The 24,855-nt window shown below is 62.8% G+C and overlaps 1 protein-coding gene across 2 annotated transcripts; it reads left to right on the plus strand.

Annotated features, from left to right (window-relative positions):
* Positions 1-440: 440 nt before the first annotated feature.
* FAH (fumarylacetoacetate hydrolase) lies at positions 441-23,865 on the plus strand. 2 transcript variants are annotated; one of them, XM_046007568.1, is made up of 14 exons: positions 441-629; positions 4,760-4,870; positions 5,505-5,626; positions 6,085-6,134; positions 8,332-8,422; positions 10,264-10,361; positions 10,469-10,521; positions 12,475-12,574; positions 13,229-13,359; positions 14,542-14,617; positions 15,934-15,980; positions 17,740-17,841; positions 18,549-18,666; positions 23,655-23,865. In XM_046007568.1, the coding sequence occupies exons 1-14, from the start codon at positions 549-551 to the stop codon at positions 23,732-23,734; spliced, it is 1,260 nt and encodes a 419-aa protein (XP_045863524.1). In that variant the 5' UTR covers positions 441-548; the 3' UTR covers positions 23,735-23,865. The 2 variants fall into 2 exon arrangements, with proteins under 2 accessions (XP_045863524.1, XP_045863525.1); XM_046007569.1 differs by lacking the exon at positions 441-629 and adding an exon at positions 1,709-2,694.
* The last annotated feature ends 990 nt before the right edge of the window (positions 23,866-24,855 follow it).

Here is a 24,855-nt window from a genome sequence, read left to right on the forward strand (position 1 = left end):
GGGGTGCCGGGCTGGGGTCACCCCGGGCGGAGTCTCCAGCGCCAGGTTGGAGGCTGCTGTCGGTGGGGCCCGCAGCTGGACGCGTGTCCGGGGCGCGGGCTCTGCGGGGAAGCCTGCGCGGCGGCGAGCACCCGGGAGCGTTCGGCAGACGGAACTGCGCGCCCCCGGGCTCCGGGGCGGGAGCTGGGCCTGGGAGGGTGGCGGGGGCTCGGGGCGGAGCTTCGGGGCGGAGCTTCGGGGGCGGGGAGTGGAGCCGCGGGGGCGGGGTAGGGGTGGGGCCAGAGGGTGGAGGCACGGGGCGGGGCCGGGGGTGGAGTCGTGAAGCCCAGCTAGGAGAGCCAGGGGTGGAGCCTTGGTGCCACGGGGCGGGGCGGGTGGAGCTATGGGGTCAGGGGGCGGGGCCGCCGTGGAGCTGTGGGGTCGCGGGGGCGGAGCCCCGGGGGAGGAGCCCCGGGGGCGGGGCCTGGAGTCGAGAGCAGAACTCCCGGGGCGCGGTCCCGCCTGACCTGGCTGAGTGCCGCCGGCGACCCTGCTCACTGCTGGCCAGCATGTCCTTCGTCGCGGTGGCCGAGGATTCGGACTTCCCCATCCACAACCTGCCCTACGGCGTCTTTTCCACCCCAGGCAACGTGAGCTGCTGGGCTCGGCCTCCGGGCCGGGACGGGAGGGTGCCCCCTCCGCTGCGACCCTCGCCCCAGTCCCGGAAACCTGGGGCCAGTGCCCACCAAGCAGGACGCGGGTCTGTGGTTCCCCTGCTGGACGCGCCCCGCGGAGGGCTCGGGGGGCACGGGGTGGGGAAGGGCCGTGGTTCCCTGCTGGACGCGCCATGGAGGCAGCCCCTTGCCCCAGGTCACTGAGGGCAGGAGGGAGTGAGAGGGGCGGGTGGAGGCTTTGGGGCCCAGCGTATGTGCGTCCGTATGTGGGTCCTGGTAACTTTCCAGATGGGCACATCATTGAGCCTCTGGGCCTCAGTTTGTGCGGGTGTGTGCAGGGATTAAATGCGGAATGAGACAACCTGCAGCTGTCTCTCCCAGGCGGGCAGAGCAAGTGCGGGTGTTGTTTTGTAGGGATGTTTTAAGATCTCAATTTTTTTGAGAGAGGGAGAGAGAGAGCAAGGAACACAGGCATGAGATCTAGCTGGGGCAGGAGCAGGGGGAGAGGGAAAAGCAGAGGCCCGGCTGATCCGGGAACCTGGTGTGGGGCTCAATGAGCTGAAGGCAGAGGCTTTACTGACTGGGCCTCCCAGATGCCCCACTGTCCAATTAGTGCTGCTGAGCAGTCGAACTGCTTCTTCTGGTCTTACTGCTTCCTCCAAAGTCACTGCGGTTTGTTACCTGTCCCCTGAGACACTGTTATGGCCGCTGTTCATCTCTCAGGTTAGACCCTTAAACTAGGATGGGGGAAATGTTGAGGACCTCAGCATTTTTAGAACGATGAACCCTTTGCTGGCCTTGAGCTAGAAGACGTCAAATTAATCTCCCTCCAGCTAGAATTCTTTTGAGCTCGAGAGTGGATTCCCGGGCATTCCATTCTGATCAGAAGGAGCCCTGTGGACAGAAAAGGGAGCTTTCACTTAGTAAGTGTGGTCTGATTGGTAGAAAGAAATCTTTGAAAACTAGAGGTTTATCAGCAAATCTGTAAGAAGGGCCCTGTGGGGGGGGGGGGACAGCAGATTCCCTTGAATTTATTCACTATATGTTTTGCTCTATAAACCATAGAAGCCCAGAATCCGCTGGCTCCCAGCAGTGTTCAGGAAATAATTGCTAAGTGAAGCTCCGGGCTGTCTACCCCTTCCCCCAGTGCAGACCTTTGACCCCAAGTGGCGGGCCTTCTGTGGGCCTGCGTGCAGCAAATGCCTTGGCCTACAAGAGGCCATGTGTGGTTTCACAATAGCCAGGCTTGAGCAAACATTGCAAGGCCCAGAAAGTTAACTCTCGGTCCCCTGGAGGGACAGGAATACAATGAGGCAGGTTGACCCTTGACCCGTGTTAGCTAGGGCAGGTGACTCCCTAGGACTCTGGGATGAACGCCCCTTGGAGGGTGGCTGGTGGCCTTTGGACCTGAGCCCCTGCTGTTGGCCAATTAGAATGTGCCGGGATAGCCACGGAAGAGGCTGGAGACAGAGCCCCTTCCCTTGACCTCTGAAAAGCACACTGCCCCTCGGGCATTCTGGCAGGCTCAGGGCGTCCTCCTGGGGCAGACCTCCTGAAGCTGTCCTTCCCTCGGTGGACTTTGCAGGGTCGTGGCTGCCTCTCCAGACTGGTCTGCTCGCCAAGGCGCAGGCTCCCCACTGCATGCCAGTGGCCAGCTCTTCGTAATTTGGGTGCAACTGTAGTGAATGAATCCTGTCATTCCTTCATTCATTCTCTCATTCAGGGAACACCTGAGAACCCCAACTCTGGCCCAGATTCTGGGAGGAGGGTCAGGGATTAAAGACACGAGATACCCTCCCGCCATCTCGGGGTGCTTGGGTTTTAGTAGAACGCAGGAGGCCTTGTCTGTGAAGGTGGGAATGATGGCCTTGGCGATGGGGACGCTGCCCGTGGTGGTCTGCAGCCCATGGCTGAGTGGTTAGACTCCCTGTAGTCTGGCCCTGCCTCTGCCTGCTGGCCCTCTGCTGTCCCCAGCCACACTGACTGCCATTCAGTTTCTGGAATACTCTAAGGGCATCTTTCTGCCTCGGGACCTTAGCAGGTATTGTCTCTTCTGTCTGGAATACTCTTCCTGCTACCCTGTGCGGGTCTAATTCCCTCTGCCTCTTCAGGACTCAGCCTCAGCGTCACGTCCCTGATCGAGCTTCCTGCTGCCCCCCCAGCTGAACCTATAGCCCATGCCTTTGCTTCTGGACGGTTGGCACCCATCCTTCCCCTGTCCTCGGTGCTTGAGTGACCTTTGTGTCCTCCTGGTGTGGAGGCGAAGCTTCATAATTGTTTTTGTCTGAATGGATGTCGGCCCTGTGGCCTCAAGATGAGAGATTTACAGATATTAATTGAGCTCCCCCAGCAAACCTGCCATTACGTTATTGTCCCCATTTCATGGAGGGGGACACTGAGGCTCTGAATGGGTAAGAACCCTGCCGCAGGTCTCACAGCCAGTAAGAAGCAGAACTGCGGCTGGACCCCACGTGGGAGGGCTTCCCAACCCCGTGCTTTTCTGTCTTCGTCAGCCTGCGCGTGGGGTAAAGCTTTCCTCTCGATGTGGTCTGTCGGAGAGAACCTGGAGGCAATGCATGTGCCTTCTCTCACAGTCAGACCAGCAGGCTATCTCTTCCCAATTTGTCTCCCTCACATTAGGCAGGGGACCCTGGACCCTGAGAGGGACTCATCCCAAGGGACAGGATGGCGAGTGACAGAGCTCACCTCTGTGGGGTGGGGACTCCGGTCCTGGATCCTGGCCAGGAGCCCCTCCCATCCAGCACTGAAGAGTTCAACTCTCTGCATTTATTGTTTTTAGTTTTTATTTTTATTTTTTAGTTTTTATTTTTTAAAAAGATTTCCTTTTTAAGCAATCTCCACACCCAGCGTGGGTATCGAACTCACAACCCTGAGATCAAGAGTCACAAGCTCTACTGACGAAGCTGGCCAGGCGCCCCTTTCCCTGGCATTTAAAGTAGACAGACCCGTGTCCTCAGGTCACAGCTGGGCGCACAAGGGCACTCTGGGCTCAGCTTCCAGCTGGGGAAGCTGGCCCCGCGCTTGTCACCAGGTCTCGGAGGTTGCTCTGGTGTTGACTCCTCCCTACCTTCAGTGGGCCTGGGGCCAAGGTCAGAACGTGGCTCCAGGGTCTGTGGTGCACACCCCACGGGGGCGGCCACTGGGGTCCAGGAGCTCATCCATCCTGTGCGTTGCCATTTGCCGAAGGGGGAGGCTGGGTCCCAGGAGGCAGGAGTGCCCCGGGAAGTAGTAGCCAGGCCCCCAGGCAGGGCTGGTCAGGGTGTGGCTGTCATCTGCCTCAGTTCCAGGGCCCAGCATGTACCAGGAGATGGCCACCTCCTCGAACCCTGCTGAAATGAGCAGCCAGTGGGGAGAAGGCCAGCCCTTCATCCCACCTCTAGGCTCTCTGGAGCTGAAAGGGCAGAGCCGGTCACCCGGGAGAGCGGGGAGCTTGGCGGTGGTTGGGTCTCCGTTCCTTGTTGACCAGCAGAGCTCAGGAGCAAGGGCCAGGAATCAGAGCTGCAGCTGGGATTTTGTGTCAGGGCCCACATGTTCTCAGCACCTTGGCTTTGTGGCCCCTCATGACCTGAGCTCTGTCCCATTCGAGCCAGAGCAGGCCTCATTTTTCCAAGCTCCTGGTCCTCAGCCCTGTGCCTGGGACACTCTGCTCTGCTGTGCAAAGAAATTCCCCTGAGGGAGGGCCTCAGTTAATCCTGGGAAATAATCCCACTGCTCAGTGAGGTGGTGAGCTCCTCATCACCAGAGGCATTCAAGCAGTACCTAGGAACTTCTCTGGGGACTTGGACTAGGCCTCTTGCACCTTCCCCTCTCCAAGGGATGTTGGATTTATTTCCCATTCAGTGAACATAGATTCTTTCCTTGTCCTGGAAGCAGAGAGGTCCCCGGTTCTGCCCCGGCAGAGATCCCTGGGGCAGTTCAGTCCACTGGGAGACAAAGGGAGTTCGGGTCAGGCGCTAAGGACCCAGCTCCTCAGTCCTTCTCCTTAGAGGGCCATCTAGAGGGGGACCCACGGGCCAGATTTTTCGGGTAAAGAATCACGCCTGCCAAGGCCTTCCCCAGCGCTGACCATACCGTCTCCCTTCTAGCCAAGGCCGAGGATCGGCGTGGCCATCGGCGACCAGATCCTGGACCTCAGTGTCATTAAGCACCTCTTCACGGGGCCTGTCCTCTCCAAACACCAGGATGTCTTCGATCAGGTAGGATACTGACGCGGCATGTCTGCTGTGTTTGTTTCAAATGGCCCCAGCCGGGAGTCAGCCTGAAGTCCACGTCCCTGTGGGATGGACGTGACTTTACGGCCGTGGAAATGGTCAGGTGCTGTGACGTCCATCCGTTCCGTGGGTCAGGAAGGAGGACGGTCTTTATCGAGCACGTCCCATGTGCAGAAAGCTCCACACACGTTTCCCGTCCCGTCCTCACGGCCACCCTCTGGCACAGGACTCGGATCCTCCGTACCTGGTGGGGCTTTCCTCGGAAATGAGCCATGACTCTCCCGCGTCACATGGCTACTAGTATCGGAGCCCCGAGACCACGGTGCCGCTGCGCTCACGGCACCAGGGCTGAGAACTGCACAGCGTCCGGGGCAGGCGCGTGGGGATTGAGCCCCCGCAGATGGAGGGTGTGCTTCTGGGGCAGGAACGCAGCCACCTTCGGCCATCCCTGGCAGCACCCAGCACTGTGGCTCCCAGGCTTTGCCGATCGTGTGCAAACGGGGGGACACTTTCCCCTGGGGCCAGAGAGAAAGTCCTGGCTGTGTGAGGACCCCGAAGGCGGCCAGCCCCTCTCCCCAGCCTCTTCCATGGGCCGTCCGCCCTCTCTGTCCCTGTGCAGCCCACCCTCAACAGCTTCATGGGCCTGGGCCAGGCTGCCTGGAAGGAGGCGAGAGCGTTCTTGCAGAACCTGCTGTCTGCCAGCCACGCCAGGCTCCGAGATGACACGGAGCTTCGGAGACGGTGAGGGGCACACGGACATGACATGGGCAGGTGGGGAGGAGGGGACAGTGCGGTCACGGCCATCGTGAGCCACCGCTGCATGGTGGCAGTGGGGCTCTGGGCCCACTGGGAGGCCCCATGTGCCTGGACTGGAGGGTCCCGGCTGGGTCCGGCCCACTCCTGCATCAGCACCTGTCCGTGCGTGGCTTTCAGAGAAGGAGTAATTTGGCCCGTTTTCTAGAGAGGAGGCATCGTGTCTCTCGCGGGCCCATGCCCTCCCCAAGGAGGCCTGCTGCAGCCTGCCCGGACCCAAGCCAGCCTGGGGTGCTCGCCAGAGACCAAGAGCAGGATTCCTGGGCTGGTTTGGTCTGAGCCTGCGGTGGAGGGCCAGAGCAGGGACCCCCTCTCCCCTTTTGCGCTTGACCTTGAAGGCCCTGATTCTTGCACTTGACCTTGAAGGCCCTGATTCTGTGTTGCAGGGCGTTCACTGCCCAGGCTTCGGCTGTGATGCACCTGCCGGCAGCCATAGGTACGTAGCCGCTCAGTGGGCCCGGACGGCTGGAGGGCTGCCTGGCGGGGGTGGGAATGGGGCGGGGTCCAGGGCCCTACCCCTTGCCCTTCACAGACCCAGGCTAGTCTGAAAGCCAGAGCCCTCACGGCGGGTTGCCGGCTGCCGGGATTTGAGTTAGTAGTGGCTCCCTTGACAGCAAATTGCTCTGCCCTCGACGCCACAGGACACACTCCCAGCTCAGCTGTGAGTCCGAGTCGGGGGTTTGAGGGAAGAGGGTCCTGGAGAATCCCCGTCTGAGCCCCCGGCAGGGAGTCTGATGAAAGTTTCAGTCGGCGAGTTGCCCTTGTGCAGACAACCTTAGCTGAAGCAGGGGGAGGCCCTGCACCCTCTGGGGTGCTGGTGCCCCATTCCGGGCTTCGGGAACCCAGGACTGCGGGGCCCCGGCGGGCCTTGTGCTGTGCCTGCCCCGTTTGTCTCTGCAGCCTGCGTCCTCGCACAGCCTCCAGCGGGCCTTCCTGGAGGACAATGTCCTTCCGAAGGACAGGTCCGTGCCTCAGGCTTACCCCGTCCTAGGGTGTGCGGGTTAAAGCAGCGGAAGCGGCAGCGCACGTGCTGGGGTCAGGCCGCCCGCCTCCCCCGAGTGCGCAGCCGCCGCTCCCTTCCAAGGGCTCTCCTCCTCCGGCAGCCTGTGTTGCTGCCCGGACAGCTGCTGTGCGCTGCGGTACGCAGGCGCGGTCTGGGAGTGTGAGTCCCTGCGGGACGGCCGCAGCCCGGCCCTCGCTCCTGAGACACCAGCCCCTCCGCCCTGCGCCCACGCCAGGCGCCCCCGTCTCTCTAGTCCCGGCTCTTCGAGCGGCTTCACAGGACGGCCTCACGCTGCGCACGAGCCTTCGTGCCCATCCCAGCGTCGCCCTTTCTCCTTCCCTGTGCTTCTCGCAGCCTTGATTGCTTGCTACGGGGGAGCGAGCTTTAGCTGAGGCGGTCTCATAGAAACGTGTTTGAATTGGGGTAAAATACCCCTAACACACAAGTGACCAACTGAGCGACGTTGGGGTGAACCGTTCAGTGGCATCGCGGGAACCCTGTCCCGCCTATTAGTGGGGCTTCTGGAACCCCGCGCCCGCCGCCACCCTTGCCGGCCCTGCCCACGGTCAGGATGCGGACTTACACCAGCTACTGAAGACAGACAGGTGTGGAGCTCTGCGAGGACCCCCGGGACCGCTATGCGCTGGGGCTCCTGCCAGGGCCCTGGGGTCTTATGGCCGAGTCCGCGGCCCCGAGTTCCTCCCGAGTGGGCGCAGGGACACGCGGCCGTCCCGCTCGTCATGGCTCAGAAGACGCCGTCTCACAGCATTTTGAAAGATTACTATTGGAATGTCTGCCGAGGGCCACGGTGACCCCTGCGGGGGCAAGGGAACACGTCTCTTTAGGGCCGATTATATATGCCGGGATCCGAATAAGTACTTATCTATGTATTTATTTACCAAAGATTCTATTTTTAAGTAATCTCTACCCCCCAACGTGGGGCTTGAACTCATGGCCCTGAGATCAAGAGTCATACCCGTCCCCTCCTGGAGCCAGCCTGACACCCACCATGATAATGCACTTTACTTTGTCATTTCGTGCCCTGTAGGGTGGGGCCTGGGTGTGACCTTTCTTGGTTTTGGTTATGGATTTCTTCTTCCCAAGAATCCCTCGGCTGTTACCTCTGGGGTCGGACTGCGAAAGCAGCGTGCCCCCTTCTCCACCTCCGGCCGTAGAACCTGTGTCCTCCTCCTCCTCCCTGCCCTCTCCTCCTCCCCCTTCCTCCTCCTCCTCCTCTCCCTCCCGGAGCAATCCTGTCAGAAAGAGAGGGGGAAAGGTCCTCACAGTGTTGCTAGGGCTTGGACCCAGACAAGCAGGGAGCAGGTGCAGCTCAAGCAGAGGCATGGGGAGCAGAGCCCTGGGCCGGGAGCGGTGAGGCGGGAAGCCCCGGGAGGGGGAAGGTGTCCGTGGTCTCTTTCAGTCTCAGCTCCTTGTTCCTCGTGCTTCTCAGAACAAGCGGTGAGTGAGGCCCATTTGTGCGGCATCTGGAGCCGGGCTTTGGACTGCGTGGCTGGAGTTGTGCTCCCGGGACCGGGTGTGGCCGAGATGCCTGGTGGTCCCCTCTCTGAGACCGACCCTCCCTGTGCCGGGCAGCCGGCCACCCTGGGGACCTCTCGTGTCTCCCCTGCAGGCGACTACACAGACTTCTACTCGTCCCGGCAGCACGCCACCAATGTGGGGATCATGTTCCGTGGCAAGGAGAACGCCCTGATGCCCAACTGGTATGTCGGGGCCCAGGGCGCTCCCAGCACACAGCCAGCCTTTCCCCTCCCACCAGCCCGTTTCCCAGGGTCAAGAAACCAGGGAGGAGTAGGGGACCCCCATGCCCGGGACCCACGACGTCCCACCTCAGAAGGACCGCACTGTCCTCCAGGCCCCTTTGTCCGGAGAGCAGGGGCCGCAGTCCCGTCCCCGAGCACATGTGGCCTTTCTAGCTCCTTCTTTCGTCAGCCGTGGGTCACGGCTCCGTGGGCATGCCTCTCACCCCAGCCTTCTCCGTGCCTGGAACTTTCTCCGGCGCACCCATGCTCTTTACCGAAGTGGGGTCGACCCCCAGCTGGAGCCGAGTTCATTTCTGGGAGCCGCACGGGGCTGCTGGGGTCTCGAGGCTGGGACCACCGTGAGCCCTGTTTCGTGGGGCGAAAGCAGGCTGGGGGGACGCGCGTGCCAGAGGACAGGCAGGGCCAGGGCGACTCCTAACTCGCAGGCCGAGGCCACGCCCCACTGGGAACAGGTTGCTGGATGCTGTGTCGTCCCCTGGAGCGGCGGGGGACGTCCATCGGAATCGAGATGAGGGAGCAGGAGGGACAGAGACAGCGGGTTAATGACCCAGAGATGTGCGGCAGCGAGACCACGGCCACGGAGCAGGGTGGGCGAGTCCGGGGCAGATGGGGCTCTGCGGTGCAGGCTCCGTCCGGGCGGAGCGGGGCAGCTGGGCCGCATCCACCCGCAGGTGAGAGCGAACGGGCTTCTCTGCGGTGTTGGAGGAGAGGTGGCCCACAGCTGTGCCCTTCTCACTCTCTGCACGTGTCCTGTACCACACAGGGTGTGGGTGCGCCCATCCTCTGACTCCCTTCCCCCAGGGGCCAAACTCCTGCCCGTGTTCCATACTCTGCCACACACATTCTGGCCTCTCTGCCCGCTTCCCGGTGCAGGCCCTGCACTCTCATTGGTCTGGAGGAACGTTCTGCAGGTCATGGACACGGACCTGCGCTGTGGAGCAGGGTCAATACTTCCTCCCAGCATGGCGGGAGACTTTGCTGTCTTTCCCCACACAGAAGCTTTGCACTCTCGTCAAGCTGAACATGTCCGTCATCTTTTTAAGTGACATTCGCTTTCCTGCCATCCCGAGACTTTCTCCAGCCCAAGGACTTGGGAGATAGTCTGCTTTGCTCTGCGCACCTCCTGGAGCCTTACCTGGCACAGGTTTAGCCCTGCAGCCCACCTGGAATGTCCCTGTCCACGTGGTTCTGTCCTGTGGTCCTGGTTCTGCTTCGTGGACAGCCACACGACTGCGCTAAACCAGTGGCTTCTGACGACAGACGTGGAGTCCTCAGGGCTCTGGGGGCCGGGGCCTGGGGCCGAGGTTCTGGCCGGGCTGTGCTCCCTCCAGAGCCCTCAGGGGACAGTCTGTGCCCTTGCTTCTCCAGCCCTGGGAGGCTGCATCTGACCTCCAGAACTTTCTCATCTGGGACAGCTGAGTCCCTGTGAAGCGCTAGCTCGCGGGGCCCCCTCCCGGCTCCGGGTGCCACCACTCTCCACGACAACCCCGAAGCAGACCCGTGCCAGCCTTTCCGAGCCGGGCAGCACAGTGTCGCCGCGGCTCCCCTAAGTCAGGGCGGGGGCCAGCCCCTCCTCCCCGTTTGTGCTGGCGGTGGTCCCCGTGCATGGCATGTGTAGACCACACTTTGCGTATCCCTTGGCCCGTGGACGGACGCTTAGGACTCCCTTTGGGTTTGGGAACCACGTGTACGTGAGTGCACTCCTTTTTGTTCCTAATTCTGGAGACTGTTGGAATCTCTTCTGCGGCATGTGATGGTCGGCCTCCCCCCTCCTCCCTCAGGCTGCACGTTCCCGTGGGCTACCACGGCCGCGCGTCCTCCGTCGTGGTGTCCGGCACCCCGATCCGCAGGCCCATGGGCCAGATGAGACCCGACGACTGTAAGTGGCCCCAGCGCCCCCGCCTCCCTGGCGCCCGCTCCATGTGCCTGCGCGGCCGGTTCCGTGGCCCGGCCCAGCACAGCCTCTCTCTCCTGCCGCCCTTCCAGCTAAGCCGCCCGTCTACGGTGCCTGCAGGCTCTTGGACTTGGAGCTGGAGATGGTAAGCCGGGCCTCTGTCTCTGTGTGGGTGTCCCATCGCAGCAGCGCTCCCCGGGAGGGCCACCCGGGCTCCTTTCCCTGCCTCCGTGTTTGCATCTTGCTAAGGGGCGGCCAGGGGCATCCCCCGCGGTACCCACCGAGCTGGCAGGGCTCACAGGCGGACACGTGCCAAGTGAGGGAACCGGAGTGCAGGCAGGGCGGAGCTGGTGCTCGGTGTTCTGTTCCCGAGTCACCAGCGGACGACGGACAAGGTGCCCTTGGACAGAGACACGCGGGGAACAGGGTTAGAGAGTGATCGGCCAAGGCAGGCCCAGTATTTCCGCAGGAGCCGGGCGTCTGCACCTGCTCGTCCCGCCGTGTGTTCTGTACGGACGGACTCAGTGACGGGGCTGCCCGACCCAGCTCCTCCCGCCCCAGCCAGCGGCTGCTGAGCTCGGGCCCACGTAATGTCAGATCCGTGGCTGTTTCAGGCCTGCAGGTTTTAAATTAAGCTTTTTATTTGAGACGCTTGTAGAATGACACTCATTGTAAGAAATAACATGAGAGCCCCCGCGCACCCTCCACATGCTCTCCCCCGGGGGTCGCATCCTGCATGGCGGTGCCTACCATCGTCTCCACCCCGGGACCCTGGCATTCATCCCCGAGCACCCCCGCACTGCAGGGCTGTACACTCCACCAGGGGCGCTGAACTCTGGGAAGTCCCCTCGGCGCGGGGACGAAGACAGTGACGGGAGGAGCTGGACCAGGCGGGAAGACTCCGGCGCAGCTCTGTGGGCAGCGAGAGGGCAGGAGCGGAACCCAGTGGGGTGCGCGCGGGCAGGCGGGCGGCAGGGGATTCCCACCTTCCCACCATGGTTTCAGGTGGCGTCCTGGGGACCTGTGAGTGTCCGAGACGGCAGGTGGAGGAGAAGGGGTTGTGGGGCCACCCGGCGGGGCTGTGGAGAGCCAGGGCTGGCTGGAGGCAGGCTGGATCCCTGCCCCTCCGGTCGTGCCCTGTGATTCTCGACGGGTTCCACGTAGAGGCAGGAAGTCATGGGCACTTCCTATAGCAAGGCCTTCCCAGCCAGCCCTCTGCTTCCTGCGGTGAGGGGCTGAGGGTGCCCTGCGGACCCCGAGAGCAGGTGGGCGCACCCGGTGGCGCCGGAGTGGCAGGGGGTGGGGGTCTGAGGGGGTGTGCAGGCCGCCGGCCGCCTGTGCTGGTCCCTTGGGGCTGGACGCCCGGCCGAGCGGTGTGCGGAGAGACGGTGTGGGGTGGGGAGCACGGGCGACCCGCACTCGGTGGTGGTCAGAGTCTACAGAAATTGGTGTCCTGGTTTTTTAAATTTTAAAACTTGGTTGAAAGGTTTGCCGTGTTTAAAGACTGTCACAGAACGAAGCAAACTGACAGGTTTTGCCAGAGCCACAGCCGGCTCTGTGTGCGTCTGGGCCTGTGACGAGGTCCCGGGTTTCTGCTGCTTTCCCAGCACCCTGTTGGAGACGCCTCTGCAGAGGGGGCGGGTGGTGGGCGGGGGCGGTGGGGGATGCCCTGTCTGGCCCTCGGGGCTGCGTTATGGAGGCTTCTGATTTTTTGTGGCACAAGCACACACCCGAGATTTCGGTCCCCCATAAGCCCGGCGTAGCTGTTGTGCAGAAATGCGTGTCCTTTCGCGTCATAGCTGAAATGTGGCATGTGCGGTGGGTGCAGACGTGCAGGGGAGGGGCACGGCGGCCTGGGGCCTGCTGGGGGTGGGGAGCGGGGCAGTCACAGGGTCCAGGGCGGTCAGGAGGCCGTGCGTGGTCCCCACCCTCCCAGGGTGACCCGCTGTCCGCTCAAGCACATTCATGACTTAGAAATGCGATGGATTCACAGCCTGGCCGGGTGCCCGGGACAGTCCTGGTCCCTGGCCCGGGTTGGAGATGCTGACTCTGCCCTCCGGGCCGGTGCCCGCACTCTGATCAACGTCCCCCGCGTCAGGCTTTCTTTGTAGGCCCTGGGAACAACTTTGGAGAGCCGATCCCCATTTCCAGGGCCCACGAGCACATTTTTGGAATGGTCCTTATGAACGACTGGAGTGGTAATTACTGGGGAGTGCGCGTCCTGAGGTCAGGCTCCCAGTGCGTGCCCTGCTCTGGCCGACGTCCGGGTGCCGGGGCTGTGTCTCAGCAGCCGTGGCTGGTTTCGGGGTCTGGTGCCGGCCAGAGCAGGGAGCGTGGCCCCGATGCCACGCAGACATCTCGGCTCTTTGAGTCCCGGGCCAGTTACCGCCCTGCTCTGATCGCCCGTGTTCCCGGAAGCTAACCGGGGACAAGGCTGACATTTGCGTGCACCTCTGTGCCCAACCCCCACCGGGTGCTGGGACCCCATGTACCCCCGTTCCCAGGGAGGGGCCGGGGCTCAGAGACTATAGTTAGTCGCTGAGCAGAGATTTCAGACTAAAGCAGCTCATTGCACAGCGGGCTCCTGACCCCTGCGCCGAGTGTCTGAGTCCCCGGAAAGCGTCTCCTCCCTCCCACCCTCCTCACCCCGGGGTGATGCCTGCCTGCCCCTTCTCTTTGCTGTAATCTGGCACAGTGACCTCAAAGGACCTCTGTCCTTGGCCCTGAATGCTCTTGCCCGTGGTTCCCGTGGTCCCAGGCAGCCTGGCCCGGGTCGGAGCTCTGTCCGGTGCTCCTCGGTGGAGGGAGGACAGAGCCTTGGGGCGAGGCCCTGCTCGGCCCATCTCTTGCAGCTCGGGACATTCAGAAGTGGGAGTATGTCCCTCTTGGGCCGTTCCTCGGGAAGAGTTTTGGAACCACCATCTCTCCGTGGGTGGTGCCCATGGAGGCCCTCATGCCGTTCGTCGTGCCCAACCCGGAGCAGGTAGGTGTAGGGTCTGCGGGAAGCTGCACCCGCAGGGCTCTGCCTCGCCGGCTTCTTGCCCACCGGCCGTCCACACTGTGGGCATCTGCAGCCAAGCTCAGTGCCCCCCATGTGCCCACGTGCTGGGCGACCCCTTGCTGTGACCCCAAGCAGGCCTGGCACCAAGCATCCTGCCTGTGCTTTCCCCGCTCCCCACACAGCTCTTGGGGGAAAACACAGAATTCGCACCTTTCGGAGTCCTCGGAGGCCCGCTGGCAGGGAGAGAAGGGTCCTGCCATGCCACCTCCTTGCACAACTTCGCCGAATTCCTCTCTGTGCGGTGGCGCCCCCTGGAGCCCAACTTGTAGAATGCAGCCTGGAGCCAGCCTGGGTCCTGGTCTCAGCCCCACTTTCCAGGCCTCCCGCCTTGTGACCTCTCCCGCCTGGACACTTGGCAGCCCCCTGCCCCTCCCTGGCGCTCTGCCTCCCACGTCTCCCTGAGGCCTGGATGCTCTCAGCCCTCTGCTGTCCCCACAACTCCCTCCTGGGGCGCCGGCACCCACACTCCCTCCCGCGCTCACATCTGTTGTGTTCAAAGCTTGGAGCCCCCTGCGAGCTGATTCCTCATGAAGCAGCACCCCTCCCCCGCCCCGTGCTGCATCCCCCCGCCCCTCTCCTGTCCACCTTCCTGGGAGCCGGCCCTTCCCAACCCCGTCTCTGCGGGTCTTGTTATTTATTTGAAGTTTTCTTTTAAAGCAGGTCCCATCTTTAAACTCAAATAATGTATTTAGAAAAGGAAGGGTTTTTTGTTTGTTTTTTCTTTACATCCCTGCCCGTGTCACTAGCCAGCAAGTTCATCACAGAAAGAGACCCGTAACTGTTACAGTTGCCCCAGATTACTCGTGCGTTGTATGTCTGGGGACACTGCGGTGGGCGGCCGTGTGGACTCCGTGGCCTGGCCATGGGCTGCCTTCACAGGGCCTGCTCCCTGGCTTTCTGGGGCATCTCTGGTCTGACCCCTGTGTCCCCCGGCTTCTTCCCTGAGCCTGGACTGTGAGACCACCCTGGTCCCTGCTGTGCAGGGAGTCTCCTACCTGGGGGGCGGGGGGCCCTGTGCCGGGGAAGCAGGTGCTAGCACACTGTGGGCCCCCCCAGGCCGGCACCATCTCTCAGCAGCCCCTGTGCTGTGCTCTGCCCTTACAGGACCCCAAGCCCCTCCCGTATCTGCGCCACGACTGGCCCTACACGTTCGACATCAGCCTCTCTGTCGCCCTGAAAGGTACTGCCATTGAGTCGGGTGGTGTGTCCGAGGCCTCGGTGGGCTCGCGTGGCCGTGCGCCGTGGCCCGATCGCTCCTGAGTTCCTGGGGGGTGGGGACGGGGCAGGGAGAGGGCAGTACCTGCTGCAGGGGGTCCCGCAAAGGGAGGAGTGGGGTGGGATACCCTGTGCTCAGAGGACACCACAGGGGCCCGCAGGGCATCAGTGACCTATCATTGCCAGACGGCACGGAGTCCGGGTCCTCCTGCCTCTGCCTGAGTCCCCTCGCCGCCCGCCAGCCATGACCCGCCCAGCCTCCACGCATGCCCCACGCTCCATCCTGGGCCTGTTGGAAAGCCTGGCCCTGCTCTCTGGGGCCGCACAGCGGTCCCCCACACCCCACCCTGGGTCGGCTCCCAAAGCCTCGCAGGTGGGGCCCGCGTGCCCTGGAGGCTCTTCCTAGAACATTAGTGTCAGGAGCAGGGCTCTGCAGGTCGGGCCCACCCCGCCCCGCCCCTGCTCAGCTCTGGGGCTCTGCCTCTGCAGGCCGTGGCGGAGTGTGTCTGCCCCAGGGTGCCATCTGTCCTTTCATGTTACACTGTGGGAAGATGGGGCTCAGAGAGGACAAGGGGTTCACCCCAAGTCACTTTGTGGGCTGCTGGCCAGCCTGAGAGGAAAACCTGGTGTCCTTGGATCTAGGCTGGTCTCTTCCGACCCACCGACCCTCTCTGGGGCCCATTTCTGTCATAGGTTCATCTGTCTGCCTAGAAACATCCAGGGGGATGCCCAGTGGGAGAAGGGATGATTATCAAGGAGGTGCGGTGCCCAGAGACATAGAAAGATCTAGAGGGGGAGGACTGAGTTCAAGGATGGCTTCCAAGACCCCGTCCCTGCCCCGGTCCTGAATATGCTGTTCTCACAGCCTCAGTTGGGATCTGGGTGACAGGTGTGGCCCGGGGCAGGCATGGGGACCCTGACCTGACCTCGGCCAAAGAGCACACCTGTCCTGTGCAGTCTCGGAGGGGATGCCAGGGCCAAGGTTTCTGAGGGAGTAAAGGGTTTTCTAGGCGTGAGCATGGCTAGTGGCCTGGGGTCCTGGCCTGGTTCATAAATCCTGCTGACGTACATCGTGAGCCTGACGCTGCCCGTCTGGGGGAGAGGCAGACGGGCTCCGACCTGCACACGGTGCCCCGGCGCTCACGTCCGGGCAGGTCCCCACACAGACGTGCTGTGAGCCGCCTGTTTCACGGGCCACAGAACTGCTTACCTTACAAGTGGTCGCCCTCCCCGATCCAAGGAGTCACTTCCCCTTGTCGACACTGCTCATGTTTCCAACAGGAGAAGGAATGAGCCGGGCAGCCACGGTGTGCAAGTCCAATTTTAAGGTGAGCTTTGAAGCCGGGCTAACTGCTTCTTGGAAGGGTGGGAGTCCGGGTCGTCCTTCTGGGAAGGAACCGGAGGCTTGCATCCGTGCCGCGATACGGTGACAGCTCAGTGCGTGGGCCTGGAGCTTCTGTGGCCCTGTTCCCTTCCGAAGAGACCACGAGGCCACGGAGACCCCTCCAGATGCGGGCCGTGTGGACGTGACCGGTGACTTCCTTGGGGGAGGGATCGATGTTCAAGTAAGGGTCTGTGGGCCGCTTCTGTCCTTGTGGGGAACGGATTGATCCGAGCGACTTATATCTGCTTTAACCGAGCTTCTCATCGAAGCGGAACACATACGCAGGAAAACGTACAAACTCACAGAGTCAACGTCCCTGCCTGGCCAGCAGCCGGGCTGCGGAACGGGAGATTTGCGGGCCCTCCACTGCCCCCCGCCACCCCCTTCCGTCCTGTCATGGTCACCCCCTCCCCTGCAAGGGGACCATTCTCCAGACTCGTGTGGCCACACGTGAACTCAGTCTGCTGTTTGGTTTTGTAGAAGTGGAGGGTACAGGGCGCTCTTCCGTCCGGCCTCGCTTGCTCCCGAGTTGTGGCCGTGCGGCTGGGCCGGGCGGCTGGTCCTCGTGGCGCAGCCGTCCGCTGTGGTCCGTTATGGTAGGTCCGCCGGACTTTCTGTCTCCGGAGAGAGTCCAGCACCGGTTCTCCGCCCCATGCTTGGCGGACGCATGCGTTGTTTCCCTCTGGGGCGAGGACAGACTCCCTGGGAACAATCCGGTACAGACATGGGTGCGTGCGGGCATTTTCCGGTGGGGTGTGTCCAGGAGCGCCGCCGCTGGCTCGCAGAGCCGGTAGGTGTCTACACTCAGACGTGGTACCCAGGAGCTCAAGCCAGCCCGCACGCCCCCCGCAGCCTGTCCCCTCCGGGCGGCCGTTCACTGCTCATCCTTCCTGGTGGGGCTGCCCTGAGCCTTGGCCCTCAAGCTGCTCCAAGCACTGAGCGAGTCGTTTGCGTCTCACTAGGGAGTCACGCGGCCGGGCAGCTTTTCATGTGTTTCCCGAACACGTGAGCATTCTCTGAGCAACAGAGTCCTGCCTCCTCTAGTCTCCTTTCTAATGGGACATTGTTCTGGGATCCTTATGCAGCTCAGAAATCAGGGGGCAAGAGCCCGTTCCAAGTTGCCTGTGTCTGGTCGTGTGGTTCCAGTAGCGGCAGATCACAACGGCTGTGGGTTCGGAGAGGCGTGGGCGGGCACGGCATCTGAGCGTCTGGATGGCCCCGTGGTCCTCGGCCTTCTTCCCCAGGCGGAGCCCCCTTCTTGTTCCTTCATTCCCGGCCCGCCCAACATCCTGCTGACTCTGGGCTTCAGAGCCGGGGAGATGGGGTAGACACGGAGTATGGGGGCAGGGTAGGCAGAGAAGCCTCTGCTTGTTGAGGTCCGAAAGCACGCCAGCTCGGGACCCCAGGGTATTCACAGGGCAGCAGGCAGATGGGCAGGTTGTAGACTGAGCATCTGAGCAGGGAGAAGGTCAGTCTTCTTGGGGAAGGCGGGCTGGGGACGCCCGAGGGAGCAGGGGAGCTGAGGCCAGAGCACAGGGGGGACCCCAGGACGACAGCTTGTGGTTGTTGTGAGCGACTGGGGCGAGCTGGTTGGGGCACCGGGAGAGAGCCCAGGGGAGGCCGTCTGTTGCGGGTGGTTGTGCAGGCTGCCAACCAGGAGGCTGGGGTGAGTCACCTCCCTGTCCCCGTGTCCCTGCCCACAGCACATGTATTGGACAATGCTCCAGCAGCTGACCCACCACACCGTCAACGGCTGCAACCTGCGCCCTGGGGACCTGCTGGCTTCTGGAACCATCAGCGGGCCGGTGAGTCTCTGAGCCTGGGCGCTGCCCGCGTAGACAGCCTACTCTGCACACAGACCCGAGGCCCTGAGCACGTCCTGCGGAAGGGGCGTCCCCCCCACCCCGGGGCCGCATCTTACAACTCCTAGTTCTACAGCTTCGTCCGGGGTGGGATGCCTGAGGTGTTTCCTTGCCAGGTGCAGACCTAGAGACACTGTCTCCTCTGCTTGGGGGACAGAGTGACACATGGGGGGAGTCAGGGAGTGGCCGTGGCGTCCGGCTGTCACCGGCTCACGTGCACCCTCCCAGGATGAGATGGCCCCTCTGCGATTCCTCAGGCCCTCTGTGCCACCGTGAGCCCATGGAAGAGTCGTAGAACCTTAGGGGATGGTGCCTGTGCCTGTCGCTTCCTGCCGGGTCCTGACCGCAGCCTGCGGGTTGATGGGAACTCTCTTCCCAGTGGGAGGGCGTCAGGCATGGCGGCATCTGGGTTCGCTCGCTGCAGCCCCGGGGTGGGCAGAAGCCTGGGCGCCCCGTTCCAGTGCTGCCTGAGTTCCGAACAACACCAGCAGGGCACGGGGCACAGGTCCCACCGAGGCAGGGTCTTTGAGGGGCACAGCACCCCGTCCCTGCCCGGGGCTCCTCGGCTTTGCCAGGCGTCAGCTCTGCCCCCAACATGCTCGCCAAGATGTAAGTACATGTGAGGCTTCCCTCCCCTTCTTGCGACGAAGGAGCCAGAGAGCTTCGGGTCCCTGCTGGAGCTGTCGTGGAGGGGGACGAAGGCCATCGAGCTGGGGGACGGACACACCAGGAAGTTTCTGCTGGACGGCGACGAAGTCATTATTACAGGTGAGGACAGCCCGGCCTCGCGGCTCTGTGCGTCTCCCCCTCGCCTGCGGGCCCTGTACCGGCCGCGTGGCGCTCCGGGCAGGCCCAGAAACCCTCCATCCGATCTCGTCCCTGCTCTGGCTTGCCCAGGCCGTGTGTGCTTCTCGTGACCTTCCCTTCAGCCTTGGCCACTGGGGACTTTACACCTCAGACCCCGGGACCGGAAAGACCCCGGGAGTCCCACTCTGCCTCCCTTCCTCCTGGGCAGAACTGGGGAGCAGCGGCAGGCTCCCACGGGGTTCTGGGCTTTGCCGTGCCGGGACCCCGTGTCCTGTGACTGGGCCGAGCTAGGCCGCTCTGCCTGCCGGATGTTATCACTCGAGGGGAAGGCCCCGCGATGGCCAACAGCGCCCTCTGTCCCGTGCACCCCAGATCCCACTGGCAATGTGACCCTCACCGGGTCATTGACCCTCCTGGACTCCGCTGCCTCATCTTTATTTATGTACATTTTGTAAGATTTCACGTCTGTTGGAGAGAGAGCACGAGAGGGAAGAGGGTCAGAGGGGGAAACAGGCTCTCCACTAAGCAGAGAGTCCCATGCGGGGCTGGATCCCAGGACCCTGAGATCATGACCTGAGCTGAACGCAGATGTTCAGGCACCCCTGGTCCTTCGTTCTCGCACACCTGCTGTGAGGCCCGTTCTGGGGTTCCAGTCATGAGTAAGACAAACGCAGGGTCTGGTCTTTGGGAGCCCCTGGCAGGGTTAAATCGCTTGCCTGGGGCCTCGCTGCCAGTGGGCGCTGGGACTGAGGTCCCCACGCGGGCAGTTCTCGTCGGGACCCTGACTCCGAAGCCCTCGTTTTCCTTCCTAGCATCTCTCCAGACCCGTGTTTGAGAACACTCGCGTGCCGGTCCGCGGGCACACCGTGCTCGTGCTCACACCCTGAGGTCGCGTTGTCGCCCTACTTCCTCGGGCCACTGTCTCCTCTGTGGGCCGCCCCTCGCTCGACCCCGTTCTGTGGGTACAGGGTGCTGAGTGGCCTTTCAAAGCCTCACGCCCCCTCTGTGTGGCTGCCCGCCCCAAGCCACCCTCCATGCTGGGACGGCCGGCGTGGGTCCGGCCGCTGCGTCTGTCCTGCCGCGAGAGACCGGCCTCAGGTCTGCGCTCCCGTCCCCCGTCTGCTCCCAGCCGCCTCCTGGCTCCCTGGGGCCTCTTGCTTCCGATGTGTACCTGCCACCCCTTGAGGCTGCCCCGCCCTTGGGGGAGCCCCATCGGACACCTGTGTGCCTGTGGGCTCCCATCTCGCTCAGCCCCCATCGTGCCCTTAGGACACCGAATTCCGGTTAATTGCATGCGTGAGTGTCCGGCTGGACACGCAGCCTGGATTCCTTCCTCGGGCTGCTGTCACAGACGGCCGCACACCCGCTGCTTAAAACAATAGAAGTTCACTCTCTCCCTATTTGGGGGGGCAGAAGTCTGAAACCTAAGGCTTGGCGGGGTGCCCTCCTTCCAGTGGCTCTCGGGGAGGACCCGCTCCGGCCTCGGCCGCCTGCTGGTGGCTCCCGGTGTCCCCCCGTGGCCACATCCCTCGGGCCTCTCCCGCCGTCCTCACCCGGATTCTTCCGTGGCTGCCCATCTCGGTGGCGCACTCGCGATGGCCTTTAGGGCCCGCCTGGGTCACCCCCGCATCCAGGACCGTAACTTACTCACGCCTGCAGAAAGTGCGGTGTGTGGGCGCGGTCAGGGCTGCAGAGCCGAGCACCCGAGTTCTTCGGGGCCGTCAGTCAGCCCATCGCACGGTGCTGCCAGGGCCGGCGGCGGCCCCACGTGTCTCTGCAGGCTGACCGTGCGGACACACCGCGGGAGTCGTGCGTTGTTGCTTGAGTAAGCGAAGCGGAGCTGGTAGAGAAGGTGCAGGCAGCGCTCGGCCCCGCCGTCCCCACAGCCCTGTCACGGCCCGACTCCAGCTCCGCGGGGGTTTGCTGAGAACCTGCCCGGGCCAACCCTGTCGTAGCGCGCACGCCGCCCTGACTCCGTCCGACACTCCTGGGAGCCCCTGGCCAAGGACTCGTTGCCCGGGTTTATAGAGCAAAGAGCTCAGGTTGACAACAGGTTGGTTGCTTGCTGGGATCACGCTTGGGGGAAGCTAGGGTGCAGCACCGGTCCTCTCCGTGGCCGTGGTCCTCTCCGTGGCCGTGGTCTTCTCTGTGGCCGTGGTCCTCTCTGTGCTTGTGGTCCTCTCCATGGCGTGGTCCTGTCTGTGGCCAGTCTTATCTCCAGGGTTTCTTTGATGCTTCTGGACCCATTGCAGGCCCTCGGCCCTCCTTTAGCATCTGGAGCACCAAGCCTAAAGTGATTTCTGGAGTTCTGGATGGGGAGGCAGATGGGATGGGAGAGGAGGGAATGGCAGCTTCAGCTCCCTGGCCCTGCCCCGGGGCCCCCACCTAGCCATTAGGCAGCGGCCCAGGCCAGGGGCCCCTGTGGCTGTGCAGGGTCTCGGCTCCCATTGGTGCAGCCACACCACTCCCTTGCGGCCCCACAGCTCAGGCTGTGCGTCTGTTTTCTCTCCGCTCTTGCTCTGAGGCTCCCCCAAGCCCCGTGAGCCCCGCCAACAGTGTCCATCCTCGTGCTCCTCCGTGGCCCAGTTTTGGGCGGGGAGGCCTCCCCCGTCCACGGACCGTGTCCGCTGTTCTCCCCCCGTGTCTCCGCCTGCACAGCCCCGTCCTCTGCGGGACCTCCTTTCTTCCGGTGTTGATACAGACTCTTCCCTGGTATCTATTACCTTGGACCGTTTCCCCTGGAACAGAGAAGGAGAACGTGACGTGTGGAATCGGCCCCATCCTGAGCCCTGAGCTCTTGGGGGCAATCTTGACGTCGGACGCAGAGCTGCATGAGGAACGCGCAGCGCGGTGGCTTAGGGGGCGCACGCACCGCCACCTGGGCTCCCGCGGCGCCGTTATTCTTGTTGACAGATAAGCCCTTGGAGGTCCTGGGCGGTCAAGGACTTGGACCAGAGCCACAGGTGTGCAGGTGGCCGTCCCAGAATGCAGCCGACGGCCTGTGACACAGAGCCCACCACTGTTCCCCCCCACAGGTCGCGGCCCTCCCCCATCTGCTTTCCAAGGTCGTTTCCTCTGGTTTGTTTGCTGCTCCCTGAGGCTGGTCCCACGCCCCCCGGGCTGTGCTGTGGGGGGACAGTGTGTGCCTGGAGGCGCCGGCAGGAGCGGCCTCCTGGGCAGCTGGGGGACTGGGCTGCACCGTGGATTCGCACCACCGTGGGTGGGATGGAGCGGCGAGTGGGCCGCAGCTCAGTGTCCAGGGAGGGCTGGGGAGGTCAGGACGCGCGGCTCACATTCCAGAGAAGGGGGATGTGCTTTCACCTTCGCTCCCAGAGCTGGTGGCGGCAGGGGAGAGGCAGGGTAGCTGGCCCTGACCTCTGGGGTCCCTCTACGCCTGCATGGACACACCTGTCCCAGCTTCTGCTCTCTCGACCCGGGAGCAGCATCCTGGGGACTTGGAGATGCTCTGGGCTCCCTCCCCGGCTGTGTTTGGCTCCTTTTGTCCTCTGGACCCGTGGGCTTAGCCAGGACAGTTCTGCCCTCGGGACATCCCGCAGGTCCGCAGATAACCTTGGTTGTCGTGAGCGGGAGTCTGCGATGCCGCTGAGCGTCCCGCCATGCACAGCCAGCCTCGCTCGTGGGTGACACCTGGCCCAAGCTGTCAGCAGCTCTGTGGAGGAGAACCCATCTCGGCCACCTGCTGTGCATTGTGAGGTGGGGAGGGTGTGGCCGGCCTTGCCCACGGGGACGGCTGGTGGGGAAGAGAGATGATGGGTCGTGGGTCTGTGTCCAGGAGGTGGGTGGTGCCCTCGTGGGACCAGGGCAGGGGCCACATGATGGACTGAGTCGGGGAGGAGGACGGGCATCAGTTCCTGCAGCTCGCCAGGAGGAAGGCCATTGGCAGAGGCTGCCGTTCCGACTTGGTGCTTTGATGTTTATGTTTCCTCATGGGTGCTAAACCCTTGTCTCCTCATATCCCAACCAGGCACCAGAAGGCCCAGCCCCAGACTCGGGGCCTCTCTCCAGCAGGTGGGGGTGTCTGGCGGTGGGTCATGGCCAGCCCCTGCGGGAGCCCCTGGCACCACCCCCACACCTGCCCAGGGCCTGGGGGGAGGCGATGCAGGCTGAGTGGCCTGGGCTGAGGCCTGACCGTCCTAAGTCTGGGCGTTTCCATCCGCCTTCTCTCTGGGGCCGCCCCCAGGCTCTCTTTAAAACACATCTGTAGCTGTCGCTGTCTTTCTGGAATCTCCTCCGTGAGCCGCTGTGGCCTCAGAATCAGGCTCAGAGTCCTTAACACGGCTCGTCAGGGCTCCCTGTAGGCAGCCTCTCTGGGGCTTACGCGGTGGCTTTGTGGGAACAAGGCAGCACCCACGCCCCTCGCCTGGGGCTCCGTGTCCATGCAACATTGTTCCCGCGGTGGTGAGCTCTTACCCACCCTTCAAAGCCCAGCTCACATGCTCTCTCCTTCCTGCTCCCGGCTCCTCCACGCTGGCCTCTCGGAACCGCACACACCGTGCCCTCTAACTCCCATCTAGCCAGGGCTCCCCACTCTCCAGACCCCTCCCCCCCCCCCGCCTTTCCCTCATCCTGTAGAAGTGGGATCGGAGGCTGAAACCCACGTTGGTTGAACATCAGGTGTCTGTGGGACTCAGGCAGTGTGGCCTCTGGTGAATTCGCAGATCTGGGCTTTGAACCCAAGCCCCCTTGGGAGAGGGGTGGCCCCCATCAGGAAAGCCGTGGAGCCTGTTCTTCCGAGGGCCCCTGATGGCAGGGCGTGCCTGGAGTGCCTGTCGGTTCCCCCGTGGCTCTGCTCGGCTTCTGGGGACGGTGGTTCTTCCGTTGAAAATATGTGTTTGTTGTTCCTGTGTCGGGCCCAGCGGACTGGGCTCGGGCTGTGCTTCCCCCGAGCCTGGCAGCCTCGTGGCTAACCCTGTCCTTCTCTGTCCCAGGACACTGCCAGGGGGACGGGTACCGCATCGGCTTTGGCCAGTGTGCCGGGAGAGTGCTGCCCGCCCTCTCACCCGTGTGATCGTCTTGATCGTCTCTGCGTTGCTGGACGTGAGGAGCTCCCCACCCTGTCTGGGCGTCAGCGGCCGTCTGCGGGGCTGTGGGCCTGGTGCTTCGTGCAGGGGTGAATAAAGCCCGTGTGCTCGGCCTTCACACTCGGTGCCTGTGCTCTCGTGGTGTGTGAGGGTCACTCGTGCCCTTGATCTGCTCCAGAGGGTTCTTGAGAGACACTCGTCTGTTTCCTCATTCTTGAGTGATGCGCATCCACGTCCTTCCCATCACACATGCCCTGGAGCGTGGAAGAGAGTGGCGCCCGCACTAGTTAGGGTCCTCAGAGAAACAGAAACGAGAGGACACATATGTGTACAGAGATGTGGCTCATGGGGCTGTGGAGGCTGACAAATCCACAACTTGCAGGGTGGGTCAGGAGGCTGGAGACCTGGTGAAGACTTTGAAGGTGGTGTGGAGCGGAATTCCCCGCTCCTCTGGGGAGATCGGGCTTTTTTCTCACAAGGCCTTCAACTGATTAGATGAGGCCCACCCACATTATGGAAGGTTTTACTCAAAAGTCCACTCACTCAAATGCTGATCTCTCTCCTGAAAAATGCCTCCGTAGCAACATCTAGACCAATGTTGGAGCAAACATGTGGGTATCATGGCCCAGCCAAGTTGACACAAAGTCATCACTGCACCCCATAAACCCAGTATTCCTTGGGGGCTCATTCATGAGGGTACATGCGGTAAGGACTTGGTCCACGGGCTCTGTGGCTGTCTCAGCACATTGTAAGCCTCGGGCAGAGCCCCCAGGTTGTGGACACACACGCCTGAACTCGGAGAGACCAAAAAGGGGGCTGGTGGCTCACTTTGCTTCCCTTGTAAGCCCACGAGAATCAGGAGAGTGAGCCCTACCCGTGGCAGATGGGCAGCCCCAGACCCAGCTGGGTTCCTGGTCCATGGTGACTTCTCTTGAGATGACAGACCTCACAGCAGAGCCTGGGAGTGGGGCTGAGCGTTCAGAGCCTGTCCATCAGATCACGCCATCCGTTCGTTCCTGAAATCTTTGTCAGGAGCCCCTCTGTGTCGAGCACTGTTCTAGGCACAAGAGATGCAGCAGAGCCCAGAACCACCCACCCTCGGGCCTCG

The sequence above is a fragment of the Meles meles genome, chromosome 6 (genome assembly GCF_922984935.1).
Source record: "Meles meles chromosome 6, mMelMel3.1 paternal haplotype, whole genome shotgun sequence".
NCBI lineage: Eukaryota > Metazoa > Chordata > Mammalia > Carnivora > Mustelidae > Meles > Meles meles.